Below are 15,538 nucleotides of genomic sequence, written 5' to 3'. Positions count from 1 at the left end.
CTATGGCCCTGGCCCTCCCTCACATCTGCATACTCGGTTCTGCTGTTCTAAGGTACTTTTCAAGATTCTTGACTCAGCTGTTCCAAAGTGCTTATCTGCATACTTGTCTCTTCTGTTCTAAGGTGTTTCTCTGCATTTTTGGCTTCTGCTCTTCTGTTCCTAGGTGCAGTCATGCAAACTTAAATCCCTCATTCCATAACCAAGGTGCCATCTATCCGATTCAGCTCCGCCATTCTATACCTCAGGCGCCATCTAGCTTACAAATCTTTTCCGCTCCATGATGAATGCAGCTCTGCAGTTTTAAGTCCAAGATGCATGGGTTTTGAAGCAGATACGTTTCAAAGATGACATAAAAAAATAGTCAAAGAGAATTTGAAGCAGTTTCTGATTTGGATTGTGAAACAGATCTGCTTCAAAATACACATATATAAACTTTGTGAGTACTGTGATGTGATTGGAGTCATATACGAGGGTCATTATGAGTCCCCCGGGATGTTTATGGAAGCATACTGAACCTGCAGGAAAGGATTGTAATGCAAAATAAATGCAAAATAAAAGTAAGTGTGGACTTGGTCAATATATTTGACCAAGTCAAATTTAGGAAAACCTGACGTGGGCTTTTATTTTTGGTGGGATCTGTAGGAAGGTAGTGGGATGGATCTCTCCCTCCAGTACAGGTCTTGCTAGAGGGCCATGGCCACGATTCACATTTAAATCCTGCAGGTAAGGGTTGGGTGTGTCAGTTTGTTTTCCTGTGCAGCAAAAGGAGGTTCTGTGTGTGTGTGCCTGTCTGTGTGAGGCTGAACACAGAGCCAGAGACTTGGGAAAAGTAGTTATGCACCCGAGATTCCTACGGAGCACATGGCATCAAACTGGATACGGAAGTTCTGTCTGCGAACCAGATTATAAAGCTTTGATTTTATTTTGTCAGTTGGCAAATAAAGTCCTTTATGTTGAACCTACTTGGGTCACTGCCTCGCTAATTCACTGGCGGAAACGCTGCTGCCTTAGGCTATGTGCACATGTTACGGATTGTATGCGTTTTTGCCGCGAAAACGCATACACAACACAGCCCATTGAATTCAATGGAATTCTGCAATGCTGTACTAATGCTGCGTATTTTTCTGCGTCGGAATCGCATTGCGGAAAAATACGAAGCATGCTCATTGTCTGTGCGGAATCGCGGCGATTCCGCACACATAGGAATGCATTGATCCACTTACTTTCTGCATGGGGCCATGCCCACCATGCACAAAGTAAGCGGATCATGTGTGGATGGTACCCAGGGTGGAGGAGCGGAGACTCTCCCCCAGGCCTTGGGAACCATATACCTGTGAAAAAAAGAATAAAAAATCGTGATATTCTCACCTTCCGGCGGCCCCCGCAGCCTTCCCGCTCGTCGCGATGCTCCCGTTCCCAGGGATGCTTTGCGGCAATGAACTGTGATGACGTAGCGGTCTCGCGAGATGCTTCATCATCTGGAGTCATTGTCGCGAGGCATCACTGGGAAACGGGAGCATCGCAAGGTGCGGGAAGGCTGGGGGGCCGCCGGAAGGTGAGAATATCACGATTTTTAAAAAATAATTTTTAACATTATATATTTTTACTATTGATGTTGCATAGGCAGCATCAATAGTAAAAGGTTGGTCACCCTTGTCAAACACTATGTTTGACAAGTGTGACCAACCTGTCAATCAATAAATAAACAAAACACCGGATCGCCAGAGAGGGACGCACTCTCTGGCGATCCGGTGCCACGCATATCTGAGCTCCTCACCCTGATTATGGGCCACAGACTCCATTAGCGACTTAGTTCGCCTAGAGCCCTTTCGTTTTCTCATTTATTGCATTACTCCACAGTTTCGCGTAAGAAGGTGATTTTTCCTTCCACACGTTGTAACCAGCTTAACCAGATAAATTGGAAATTGTTCTGAAGAAGGTCCGGTGGGACCGAAAACGTTTAACTGTCGAAACTGTATCTGGGACTTGCAATAAAGCTGATTAACTTCACCTTACTACCGTTTTGAGTGCCAAGTTTATTGTATACACAACCTGTCAATCAGTTTTCCAAGCGACGCTACAGATCGCTTGGAAAACGCTAGCATTCTGCAAGCTAATTACGCTTGCAAAATGCTAGTGCTCAGCAGGAATACGCATGCCAATGTGCGCAAGTTGCGGAATTGCCATGGAAATTTCTGCTGCAATTCCGCAACATGTGCACATAGCCTTACAGTACATACACAGCAGCATTTCTAAGCTGACAGGTTCCCTTTAATCACCATTGTTTGTTTCTCCGCCACCACCATGCAAGCTTTTTATTGGTGCTCCTTCACTATGTAGTACTTTGTGGATGTTAATCCATTTATGTTATGAGAAAGAGTCCTGCAGATATTGGAAACCATGAAAGAGATGGATCAGCTTCTCCTGATTACAGCCGGCCACCAGCTTTATCAGTTTTATCTGTTTTTGGCAACATTGGATTAGCGTCATGAAAACTGTGAGCATTATTTCTTTACATTTATATGCTGTAATTTTTACCTTCTATTTCTGAGGTAAGTGTGTGTCCATATTTATCCAGTATGATTTGCTCCACCAGAGTGTCACCTAATAAAAATGACAGTTTTCAGTAATTTTTCTAGTGTACACACATCATCAGTGCAGGGTGTACAAATATAAATGATGAAATACAGTGACCAGAGCAAAGTGCAAGAACTGTTAAAAAACCACAAGGAATTGAACACAGAGCCAGTAAAGTGATTGATCCATTAAGATCTGTGCTCATTAATACTTGGCCCTAGACCTACAATTTTTATGAAAATGTTTATGAACTACACCCAAGTTGTGTGGTGATTATTCAACCATGCAGGGCTGTGGTCATTGCCGGTGCAAACCAACTAGCGACTGTGCTCATGTGAAGTAACAGCCCAGCTTCTGCCTCCTCATAGTGTAACCTCCAAATGTTGTGCCTCAAGATTAGAGACTATTTTTATTATTGTGTAACCATCAAGCTCAGTGTCTCATCCTGACATTAACCAACAAGAAATGTGCCAATGCTTATTAACCTTCTGGCCTCCATTCTTCTGATCCTAGCACAAATCCTCCATGTGTATACACTGCTCTGAATAATGAAGATTTTTATTACTGAAGTAATGTAGAGTATTAATGACTGACATCACATAAAAACAATGTTACCTCTGTGACGTAGCTCATCCAGTACAGCGTCCAGGATGGGGGAACCATGTCTGCTTCGTAATACATCGAGACTGACCCACAATCCGATCACAGCTTCCCTACCTCTCTGATAAATATCCTGTAGTAAAGTCCGGGCCAAGGTTTTTCTATCATTTTCTAGACACTGGTATTTCTAGAACAAAATCAAGGTCCTACATAAGGGTCATTAAACTAAGATGAATGATAGCAAATGGTTAATACACAGTTATATCATGTCTGACTTCTTATTGAATGGATCCTGAGAAAGATAAATTCATGGAATAGGGAGAAAATCGTTCCTGAATCCACCAGTAACAGATATTACTAGAGGGCATTAGATTCTGGAAAATATTGTATGGGAACGTTGGAGCAGCATCTTTATATCTTACCTCCTGATGATCTATTATGGAGAAACGCGTTGAGGTTTCATGATCATCAACAAATCTTAAGTACCTTTAAGCTTACTATTATCAACATTCAGCACCTACAGTATATTGTACTATATATGCCACTTAAGGTTTTTTTATCTGTCTTTTTGGCATTTTTTGAATGTTTTATCTGCCTTACCATCTGTTCAATGGCTGTCCTTATGTTATTATTTGAGTGATATTAGGGATCCCAAGGGACAGCTGTGGAGCGGGGGCGCCATTCCGCTGACCAGTAGGGTGCCAACCTCTGTTTTAGGAAGGCTACATAGAAATAGGGAACAGTATAGCAAGATACTACCGGTAAGTTGTATGCACTTGTCACTTTATTGTGTTTTTAAGCTCACTTCTTTTTTGCACATTCTATTTTTGCCTACCTCAATATTAATCCTCGAACGGCAATCCCTATAGACTCCTTTCTATGTCTGTTTTAATGGGTGACCATGTGATTCACCAACATAGGGATATCTAGGAGATTGAGGGTCAGCCACCGAGGAGCGGGGGCGTCATTTTCGTATTGTGTTTAGGGTGCCAATCTCCGCTGATAGGTAGGCATGTGAAAATAGGTAACAAATATATAGGGTGTTGATAGCCAGCATGATTGTTTGGTCTATGTATGGTAGTGTCCTAAATTTTAGGCATATTAAAAGTTAAGTTTTATCTTAATATCTGTCTTTCATGTTGATAATTTTGACTTTTTGACCTTATAAGTACATTTGGATATATTTTCTTCATATGAAGTACAAATAAAATCCAGTCCATCAGAAACATCAAGATGGCAATATGAACTAATCTTTCCCAGTAACACATGAAGCTCTAGGAAACAACAGAGGCAGGTCATGTCTTACCGTAACATCAGGGAGATTTCGGGCATGCAGCTCGCTCAGAAGTGAGGTAATATGCATGTTCTCTAAGATATGGAGCAGATCATCCTGGAAATACTCGTGTATCATCCGCAGAGCATGATCTTCATACTGACAAAGCTGCTGGTGAAACTCCTGAAGGAGACACAAGAATGAAATCTCCTAGAACCTGCAGAAGATGGACGGTGTTTTATGTAGAATATTCCTGCCCTTCCTGTCGCTTGACAGGATCCAACAATGAGGACTCCATAACTCTTTGTAATTTACATAATTTACATGTGCAAATAGGATGTATTCACATGAGAGATAGACCATTCAGTTGTGAGAAGGGCTGGGGAGTTTTCCTCTAATGGAGAAATTGTCCTGTCCTGCATGATGCAAACAACTAGAGTAGAGCAAAAAGATTCGTCCTATGAGCCTCCTCCTGTTTGCCACCATGCTCAGTGCTTCGGTGTTGAGGCTCACCTGGTGAGGTGGATACTCTAAGCTTGAGGTCCAGGTGGGCACATGGATCTTGGGAGTTGATGCAGCAGCTAGATGACACGTGTGGAGCAAGGACTCTACACACTGGAGGCCACACACAAGTGAAATAATGACACTGGAAAGTCCAAACCAACGCAGGCAGATGCAGGACAGGAGTAGATTGAGATCCACAGAAAAACAAACAGGACAAAGTCTGTTATGCCCAACGGTGGGACACGTGGATTTGTGGACCAGCTGGGCCTGCCTAGGAAGGGGCGTAGCTAAGCGGCTACAAGGTGTTTACTGGAGCTCCTGATGGTGGAGACAGACTGGGCTGCAGGTAGCCACCAAGTACCCCTCCTAGGCAGATCCCGGTACTGCAGCTGCTGACCCCAGGGGTCAGGTTCGCTGACACTAACTAAGGACTAGGGCTCCGTTCAGACTAGTAAGTTTTGGCACTTCTACAGAATAGTTACTGACACAGATTCGGTCTACGTTCAGACTTGGCTGATTCAGATTATTATATCAATTAATGATCCAAAATATATAATGTGCTTATTAAGCTTAGAAATACCCATCTGTAACACTATTTATCCTTATAGCAATTAGGAAGTGAACAGAATTAGCACAAATCCAAAAAATTCAAATAAGTAGACAATTTTTATTTAGTTCAATACACAAACAATAAAATAAACCTATAGTAACCTCAGATGTGAGGGACACAATAAGGCTGCTGGCTCCTTTAAACACACTGTTGAGTAAATAACGAATCTGTAATTGAGAGGAAGGCTCACCATATCATTTAAATAAAGTGCTCTGTGCTAATACCAGAAGATTTGTCAGCCCAAAACACAAATATTCCAATAATCAGGCAATAACATAGGCCTATATCATGTATTAATGGGTATAACCACTCTCTGTGTTGTAGCCAATAGTCCATTAGGACCAAAAATGAACTAAAATAGGGCAAAAATTATATATCCTCATAATTATACTCACTATGTGTGTGGAGTCCTGTGCCGTGTCCTTGGTCACGTCATTCAAGTCATAAAGAATAGCTTAATTGGCTTGTTATTGCTTAAAGGGTTTACTATATGGTGCAGGTATATACAGGCACAAGGTCGTCCATGCTGCTCACTTCACAATGCAAAAGTGAGTGGCGCTGGAGAAACCCATAATGTGACTCTATCCAGGAAATTACACAGCAGCTATAGGGCAGTATTCACCTATAGGAGCCATGTCCTATATGGAAATTGTGCAGTATTCACCAGATACAGTGATAATGTAGAAAGGCATCCTTACCATCCCTGGGAGTTCTGAAGCTTATTCCTCGGTCCTATAAAATAGTACAATTAGCACAATTCCTGAAAATAAAATCATCACACTTAGTGTACCTACGAGATTTTTCGGGTCTAGTCGACTACAATAAAGAGTCAACTAGTCTGGAAACGTGTCAGATAGATTTCTCTGAGATTTTGGATGCGTTTTATGGTTCCTGAACTGGTTTTAAAGTATTTTGGAAGAGTTTTTCTTGCAGCATTTCTCTAAGAAATTCTCTAAACCTGGCGATCACAATCATCCCAACGCATGAAATAAATATATTTATAGTATTTGGTATTAAAAATGTGAAAAATTATGGCAAAATTGAAGCTTTTTACTCCAATGAAAACTAAAATGCCTTCAGTAACAAAAAAACAAACTTGCATTTAAGTTAAAAAAAAAAAAAAAAGAATTTTAACATTTGTAAAAAAACAAAGAAGCCACTTTTTCCTGAAGGCCCAACAAGTCTCTGATTTCGCTGCTCAGCTGACTATATGAAAAACTGACCAGTGACTCAAAACTGCAGCCGTATCCGGTAAATGCTGCCGTCACAGTGCTTAGAGGGTTAAAATTATCCTTTTTTTTGTGCTGCTGTTTTCTCCATTTTAAGTAAGGAGAAATTATGTACAAGGTTAAATAAGTTCTCGAGTTGTCGGAGAATCTCGTTCACACTTTGCGTTAGCGCTGCGTGCGTCCTGGGTCACTGTATGGTAATATATCCGCCACCTGTCCTGTCTACAGTTAAAAGAAACGGTGTGAACTTGGCCTAATTTGGATCTGTCTGGAAGTTTGTGACCCAATCGGTGTAATATCACCCACGGTAAAAACAAGCGACCCATTTGTATATGCAACAGAGAAGAAGGTCTTACCTGGACGCCGAGCTCAGCGTGTACAAAGAGAAGTGAAAAACGAAGCGGGTACAAAGGAAAGACTTGAACTGGACAAGCAACATTCTTGACGCTCCTTAGCGGTTTCACCCTGAGATTTATATAGTCATAGTCGGTGTTTTTCACCCAATAACTTTTTATATGTTTATTACAAGGGGGGGTGGCAGTCATGCGTGCTGATCTCCAGCACAAGAAAGAAACAAAAAATTATCAATCCTGGAAAACTATTACTTCAGGGAATATACTGTAAGCGTAAAATCAGCCTTGTAAACCACTGCTGCCCCCCACACTGATGTGCCTGCTGATAAGTCCACTATATAAATATGTAAAAAAACATTTCACATACTTTCCGAGGCGCCTTGAAAAGCTGCCATGATTTCACATTACTCAGCTGCTGTATCTGACCAGAAGGCGATGATCCGAATATTTTCTGATTATCTGTTATCGGAGGATTATGGCGGAGAAGTATAAAGACCCTGCCAGAGATAAGAAACTGGTGCAATATCCAGAAATGGTCAAATGATATTTTAATTTCTTAGTTGATGAAATAATATCTGATCTAAGTACATAAGTGAGCAGGGCCGGACTGGGACTAAAATTCAGCCCTGGCATTTGAAGTTACACAGGCCCACTTGCCACATGGTGACTGTATAATATCTTTGTACACTTGTAGGTTACAAGAAGTGAGGGGAGTGTCACACGACTATATAACACATAATCACAGCTGTAGCCAGCATTACAGCTCAGTCCTATTTATTGCTTTTAGTTGCAGTACCAAGAAAAGCCGCTACTTTACCTACATAACTGTATCTCGTAGATAATGAATGAATTGAGACGACCAAAGGCTATGAAACCTCAATTTGATGCTCCATAAACGTTGCCTACAGCCACTTTTGGTTCCACTGCGCAACACGAGACCCGGTGACTCTGAAGAGCGGTGACATTAGTAACATCACCGCTCTTCAGATATTCTGGGTCTTGCGCTGAGCTCGGCGACTGTGAAGAGCGGTTGTCACGCCCGCACATACTTACCCATCTTCTTCCATCCAGCGGCGCACTCGCGATCCCGTTCCTCGCCGCTCTGCTGCTTCTTTCTCTGGCTCCCGGCGTCCAGCGTCTTTGCGCATGCGCGGTCGCGTCTCCTCCAGCGCTGAGCCCTCTGGGAGGTCGCGACCCGATAGCTCCGCCCCAACATGGCGGCGCCCATCGGCTATTTCTTCCCGGCGTCTTCCTAGGTAAGACGCCTTTGCTTTGTAGGTGCACTGTCTGCCGTCAGTGTCCCTATGCCCTAGGCTCCCCTGTACCAGTGTCTTTTCTCAGCCCAGTCTTTACTTTGTCTCAGTATCCTGCCAGTCCGTGTTCCTGCTGTGTCCTGCCTGTCCGTGTTCCTGCTGTATCCGGCCAGTCCGTGTTCCTGCTGTATCCTGCCAGTCCATGTTCCTGCTGTACCCTGCCAGTCCGTGTTCCTGCTGTGTCCTGCCAGCCCGTGTTCCTGCTGTATCCTGCCTGTCCGTGTTCCTGCTGTATCCTGCCAGTCCGTGTTCCTGCCAGTCTGTGTTCCTGCTGTATCCTGCCAGTCCGTGTTCCTGCTGTGTCCTGCCAGTCCGTGTTCCTGCTGTACCCTGCCAGTCCGTGCTCCTGCTGTGTTCTGCCGTTCCGTGTTCCAGTCATTTTCAGTTAAGTCTTGTTTTCCTATTATTCCCTGCCATCCTTATAGCCTGTGGTTTCCTTCTTTATCTTGGGTCGCCCCTTTGGCCCCAGCTGTTGTGTCTCCATTCCCTCGAGGTCCTGCTCCTAACACTCCCTGTATAGGGGGTGATTCCATCTGGTTCGCTCGACCCCGGGGGCTCTAGAGTCACGACCCAGAGGGTCCACTCTCGGATTTCTGCCCGAGTACTTACAGTAAGCAAAGGCCATGGACCCTGCTGGGGCCTCTGCTGCGCAGAAAGAGCTACTCTTTTTGCGAGAGAATCAGTCCCGCATGATGTCTTTCATGAAAGCTATGGATTCTCGCTGGTCCACGCTCCAGTCCTCCGATCCTGGCAACGCCGCTCTACTCGTTGGCTTACAGCAAGAGTTAGCTCAGCAGCGTGACACCCAGGCCCATATACTTAGTTATATGTCTTCTATTGACGACCAGCTGCTTTCCATCCAGACAGCCGCTTCTACGTCTGCTCCTGCGTCCCACCCTCCACCCCGCTTGGCTAAACCGCCTCGGTACAATGGGGATCCTAAGTCCTGCCGAGGATTTCTAAACCAATGCCGTCTTCACTTTGAGCTTCTGCCCCAGCATTACCCGACGGATCGGTCCAAAGTTGCGTTTTTGATTTCCCATCTGGAGGGTGACGCCTTGGCATGGGTTAACCCACTCTGGGAGAGAGACGATCCCCTAGTCTCCCGGTTGTCTGAATTTTTGGAGACTTTCCGTCTTGTCTTTGACGAACCTGGACGTCTGGCCTCTACAACTGAAGCTCTATTTTCTCTCCATCAGGGATCGTTATCCGTAGGCCAGTACGCTATTCAGTTCCGCACCCTCTCCTCTGACTTGGGCTGGAACAATGAGGCGTTGGTGGGTGCTTTCTGGCGGGGGCTCTCTGGGCGCATAAAAGATGAGTTAGCTGGTCGGGACACCCCTACTGTTTTGGAGGAATTAATTTCCTTAGCTACCCGTATTGACCTTCGGTTCCAAGAACGCGCCCGCGAGCGGAGATCTCTTCGCCCTTCTTCTGCCACCCGTAAGCCACTCAGTCCTCAGCCTAGAACCTCCTCTCAGGCGTCCGCACCAGAACCTATGCAAGTGGACCGTCTTAAGATGTCCGAACAACGTCGTAAAGAGAGGCGCACTCAGGGGTTATGTTTTTACTGCGGAAGTTCTGCTCATTTATTGCGCTCTTGCCCTAAACGTCCGGAAAACTCCTCCGCCTAGGTCAGGTAAGAGAGGCCTCCCTAGGTGTATGTGATTCCTCTCAACCCCTTACTTTGTCCGTTCTTTTGCATATTGCGGGCAAGGGCATTTCTCTAGATGCGTATGTGGATTCGGGCGCAGCAGGGAATTTTATCAGGTTGGAAGAGGTTTTGAAATTTTCCATTCCAGTCAAAACCTTAGAGGCTCCTGTGGTTCTTGCATCTGTGGATGGTAAACCTTTACAAGAGACCATTACTCAAGTAACACTTGAGGTGGAACTTCAAGTTGGGGCTCTGCAGAAGGAGAGAATTGCATTTTATGTTTTAGCGGGTCTGTCTCATCCTATGCTCTTAGGTCTTCCTTGGTTACGGTTCCACGAGCCCGTTTTAGATTGGCGCAATGGCAATATCTTGCGCTGGGGTGAGCTTTGTCGGGAGTGTTGTCTGCTGCCGGTGCGTCCTGTGGGGTCTTCCTCTAATTCTTCTCCTTCCTCTTCTCTTCCCGCTTTACCCTGTGTCTACAGCGCTTTTTCTGATGTCTTCAACAAGAAGGAGGCTGAGGGCCTTCCGCCTCACCGTCTCTATGATTGTCCCATAGATCTCGTGCCAGGAACTAATCCGCCCAGGGGCAGAATCTATCCTCTCTCTCCTGCTGAGACTCAAGCTATGTCTGAGTACATTCAAGAAAATCTTGCTAAAGGATTCATTCGCAAGTCTTCTTCACCGGCTGGAGCAGGGTTTTTTTTCGTGAAGAAGAAAGACGGTTCTCTCCGCCCCTGCATTGATTATCGAGGCTTAAACAACATCACGGTGAAGAACAAATATCCTCTGCCACTCATTCCGGAACTCTTCGACCATCTGCGGGGTGCGCAAATTTTTACCAAATTAGATCTACGTGGCGCATACAATCTGGTTCGTATTCGTGCAGGCGACGAATGGAAGACTGCCTTCAATACTCGTGACGGTCACTACGAATACTTGGTTATGCCGTTTGGTCTCTGCAACGCCCCCGCGGTTTTCCAGGAATTTGTGAACGATGTATTTCGGGATCTTCTCTACTCCTCAGTCGTGGTTTACCTTGACGACATTCTCATCTTTTCTCCGGATCTCTCCACTCACAGGCGAGATGTCCGCCGAGTTCTGCAAAGGCTAAGAGAGAATCATCTGTTCGCTAAGATTGAGAAGTGCGTCTTTGAACAATCTTCTCTTCCCTTCCTTGGGTATATTGTCTCAAGATCTGGCTTAGAGATGGATCCAGAGAAGGTTTCGGCTGTCCTGAATTGGCCTCGTCCTCTTGGAACAAAAGCAATCCAACGTTTTCTTGGCTTTGCCAATTACTATAGACAATTTATTCCTCATTTTTCTTCCATGACCAAGCCTATCTCTGCCCTAGTTCGCAAGGGAGTCAATTCCGGTCTTTGGACCCCTGAGGCTGAAGAGTCCTTTCTGTCCCTTAAACAAAGTTTCGCTACGGCCCCTGTGCTTCATCGTCCTGATGCTAATAGACCGTTTGTCCTTGAGGTCGACGCATCCTCTATTGGAGCTGGAGCAGTACTTTTGCAAAGATCTTCGTCCGGACGTTTGGTGACCTGTGGTTTCTTTTCTAAAACTTTTTCCGCTCCTGAGCGTAACTACTCTATAGGGGATAAGGAACTATTGGCTATCAAGCTAGCCTTGGAGGAATGGCGTTATCTTCTTGAGGGGTCTCTTCATCCATTCACCATTTACACAGACCACAAGAATCTGGCCTATATTCAGTCAGCCCAAAGACTAAATCCACGACAAGCCAGATGGTCTTTATTCTTCGGACGATTTGAGTTTGAGCTTCATTTCCGACCCGGAAATAAGAATGTCAAAGCAGATGCTCTTTCGAGATCCTTTCAGCCTCAGGACATTGAGGATTCTCCGGCTCACATCATTGATCCTACGAAGATCGTCACTCTTGCTCCACTAAGAGTGATCTCAACTCCTCCTGGCAAGACTCTTGTGGCTAATCAAGACAAGGAGAGAATTTTACGTTGGGGTCACTCCTCCAAAATTGCAGGACATGTAGGAGTTAAGAAAACACTTTCTCTTATCTCTCGGCACTACTGGTGGCCAACTCTCCGACAAGACGTCACCAAATTCATCGCTTCTTGTCCTTCTTGTGCTAAGAATAAAGTTCCTAGGCAGCCCCCTTCCGGTCTCCTGCATCCTCTGCCTGTACCTTCCGTTCCTTGGAGTTTTATAGCTATGGACTTCATCACTGATCTACCTTGTTCCTCGAATTGTTCTGTCATCTTGGTTGTTGTAGATCGGTTCTCTAAAATGGCTCACTTCATCGCATTGCCTGGTCTGCCTTCCGCTCCTGAGTTGGCAAAGATCTTTTTACACCAAGTCTTCCGTCTTCATGGTTTCCCACATCATATCGTCTCTGACCGTGGAGTACAATTTACCTCACGTTTTTGGAGAGCTCTCTGCAGTCTATTAAAGGTTAACTTGGACTTCTCTTCCGCCTATCACCCTCAGTCCAACGGACAAGTGGAGCGAGTTAATCAAGTTCTGACTACATATCTGCGACATTTCTCCAATGCACACCAAGATGACTGGGTCTCTCTTCTCCCCTGGGCTGAATTCTCTTACAACAATCTTCCCAGCGAGTCTTCCTCCAAATCTCCCTTTTTTGTAGTCTATGGTCAACATCCGAACATTCCTCTTCCTGTTTCTCTCTCCTCGGGGGTACCGGCAGCGGATTTCTTGTCCCGGGAATTCTCTACAATTTGGAATGAGACCAAAGTGGCTCTTGAGAAAGCTAGCCTTAATATGAAAAAGTTTGCTGACAAGAAGCGTTTGGATGCTCCGCCATATTCTCCGGGTGATAAAGTTTGGCTCTCCTCTCGCTATATCAAGCTTAAAATTCCCTCTTGCAAACTGGGTCCTCGCTATATTGGTCCGTTTCCTATCTTGAGTCGCATTAATGATGTCTCTTATAAGTTGAAGCTACCTGCCTCTTTGCGCATTCCCAATGCCTTCCATGTGTCTCTTCTCAAACCCGCAGTCTTTAATCGTTTTCACTCCGCTACCTCTCCCTCTCCTCAGCTCTGTACTTCTGATGGAATCTTTAACGTTAAAGATATTCTTGCCAAAAAGGTAGTTAGGGGTAAAACTTATTTTTTGATTGATTGGGAGGGATTTGGTCCTGAGGAGAGGTCCTGGGAGCCTCGAGAGAACATCAATGCTCCCCTTATCATGAAAAGATTCCTTTCTAGCCTTAAAAAAAGGGGGACTAAGGAGGGGGGTACTGTCACGCCCGCACATACTTAACCATCTTCTTCCATCCAGCGGCGCACTTGCGATCCCGTTCCTCGCCGCTCTGCTGCTTCTTTCTCTGGCTCCCGGCGTCCAGCGTCTTTGCGCATGCGCGGTCGCGTCTCCTCCAGCGCTGAGCCCTCTGGGAGGTCGCGACCCGATAGCTCCGCCCCAACATGGCGGCGCCCATCGGCTATTTCTTCCCGGCGTCTTCCTAGGTAAGACGCCTTTGCTTTGTAGGTGCACTGTCTGCCGTCAGTGTCCCTATGCCCTAGGCTCCCCTGTACCAGTGTCTTTTCTCAGCCCAGTCTTTACTTTGTCTCAGTATCCTGCCAGTCCGTGTTCCTGCTGTGTCCTGCCTGTCCGTGTTCCTGCTGTATCCTGCCAGTCCGTGTTCCTGCTGTATCCTGCCAGTCCGTGTTCCTGCTGTACCCTGCCAGTCCGTGTTCCTGCTGTGTCCTGCCAGCCCGTGTTCCTGCTGTATCCTGCCTGTCCGTGTTCCTGCTGTATCCTGCCAGTCCGTGCTCCTGCTGTGTTCTGCCGTTCCGTGTTCCAGTCATTTTCAGTTAAGTCTTGTTTTCCTATTATTCCCTGCCATCCTTATAGCCTGTGGTTTCCTTCTTTATCTTGGGTCGCCCCTTTGGCTCTAGCTGTTGTGTCTCCATTCCCTCGAGGTCCTGCTCCTAACACTCCCTGTATAGGGGGTGATTCCATCTGGTCCGCTCGACCCCGGGGGCTCTAGAGTCACGACCCAGAGGGTCCACTCTCTGATTTCTGCCCGAGTACTTACAGTGGTATTGTTACTACCGTCACCACTCTTCAGGGTCGCTGGATCTCGCCAGGTCTGGGCTAGTAGTGGGGGGTCTGATAGACTCCTCTCCATTACTTGCACCAGGGATTCATAGCAGCTGACATTACGCAGCTGACATCAACCCTAAAAATCATTACACATACCAGAATTAAATGCTCTGGCGGCTGAGAAAAGCCATAGAGTTAGCGCTATTCCCAGGTGCCGGGTGCTAACTACAACTGTCATCATCCTTGCCTGGTCTCCCTGCGAAGCATTTCTGCTGTATTTACATGCGCTGATCTCAAGCCGCTAAACAAGTGTGATCGACAATACTGAAGTCGACCTCCCGACGAAGCTATAGTAGAAAGCGAAACGCGCGTCGAGGTGCTTTGTGCACGCACTCCTCTGGCACCATGTCTACAGGTACGGTTCTATTATAGCGTCATTCACTGGGGCTGTTTCTTTCATTGAGGCAGGTCGTTTTTTGGTTCACCGAGTGTATAGTGTTATTTAGTTACAACCATACATGCAGCCCACTGTACCTTCGATATTAATTTTTGAGGTGGGCAGCAAGTTAGGTTTATTATCTTGAGCGGTGGGTGGTTATTTATTGATATTATATCTGGACATATTTATATTACTCATGCTCTATAGGGAGACATTGTCGTTGTTATTATATACTGCTGTCCTCCTTTTACCTACATGGTGACAGTTGGTGTTCCGTGCGCTCATTGGCCTATGCACTATCCCATCTGTCAAGTATCCATATTTTATGTATTTTTTGTATATGTTTTTTGTTATTGTCTCATTATATGTACTATATTGATTAATAAAAGGTGTTGTTTATATATTTTTATACATTGGATCAGTGGTCCTTCTATGTTCTCTTATTGATTGTTACTTATATAAGTTGAAGGGATCCTTAATATATGTTTGAGGAAATCTATTGGTGTAAATACTGAAGTCGTTCGTTTGTTTCCCAGCCTCTTTACACCATCTGAGAAAGAATGAAGGGAACAGAACAATCACAATTACATCAATATGTCCCCATACAGTATCATGTTATCAGCAGCACAACTACAGTTTACAGCGGCGATGTGCTGCTGAGAACAAGGATTTCTGTTCCCACATAAACAATCCAATCACTCGATGAATAGATAGCATTTTGCTTGTTTAGTATAATACACCCCATAGTCCTCCATATATTATAATGTGCACCTCAGTCCTCCATATAGTATAATACACTCCTCAGTCCTCCACATAGTATAATACACTCCTCAGTCCTCCATATAGTATAATACACTCCTCATAGTCCTCCATATAGTATAATACACTCCTCATAGTCCTCCATATATTAAAATACACTGCAATTCCTCCATATAGTATAAT

General features: G+C 45.1%; 1 protein-coding gene across 4 annotated transcripts in view; it reads right to left on the bottom strand.

Moving 5' to 3' along the window:
- Nucleotides 1-7,259, bottom strand: part of LOC138640768 (NACHT, LRR and PYD domains-containing protein 3-like) — a 74,803-nt gene extending 67,544 nt beyond the window's left edge. For 3 of the 4 annotated variants that reach the window (XM_069728859.1, XM_069728862.1, XM_069728861.1), the window contains exons 1-5: nt 7,150-7,259; nt 6,263-6,296; nt 4,484-4,633; nt 3,193-3,364; nt 2,539-2,604 (exon numbers count right to left, since the gene is read on the bottom strand). In XM_069728859.1, the coding sequence (XP_069584960.1) occupies nt 2,539-2,604; nt 3,193-3,364; nt 4,484-4,633; nt 6,263-6,265 (391 nt within the window). In that variant the 5' untranslated portion in view covers nt 6,266-6,296; nt 7,150-7,259. The remainder of the gene's footprint in view (nt 1-2,538; nt 2,605-3,192; nt 3,365-4,483; nt 4,634-6,262; nt 6,297-7,149) is intronic. The other variant, XM_069728860.1, reaches the window with a different exon arrangement.
- Nucleotides 7,260-15,538: the final 8,279 nt, after the last annotated feature.

Source organism: Ranitomeya imitator, chromosome 1 (genome assembly GCF_032444005.1).
Source record: "Ranitomeya imitator isolate aRanImi1 chromosome 1, aRanImi1.pri, whole genome shotgun sequence".
NCBI lineage: Eukaryota > Metazoa > Chordata > Amphibia > Anura > Dendrobatidae > Ranitomeya > Ranitomeya imitator.
The sequence above is the reverse complement of the archived record's forward strand: the minus strand, read 5'-3'. Positions and strand labels throughout refer to the sequence as shown.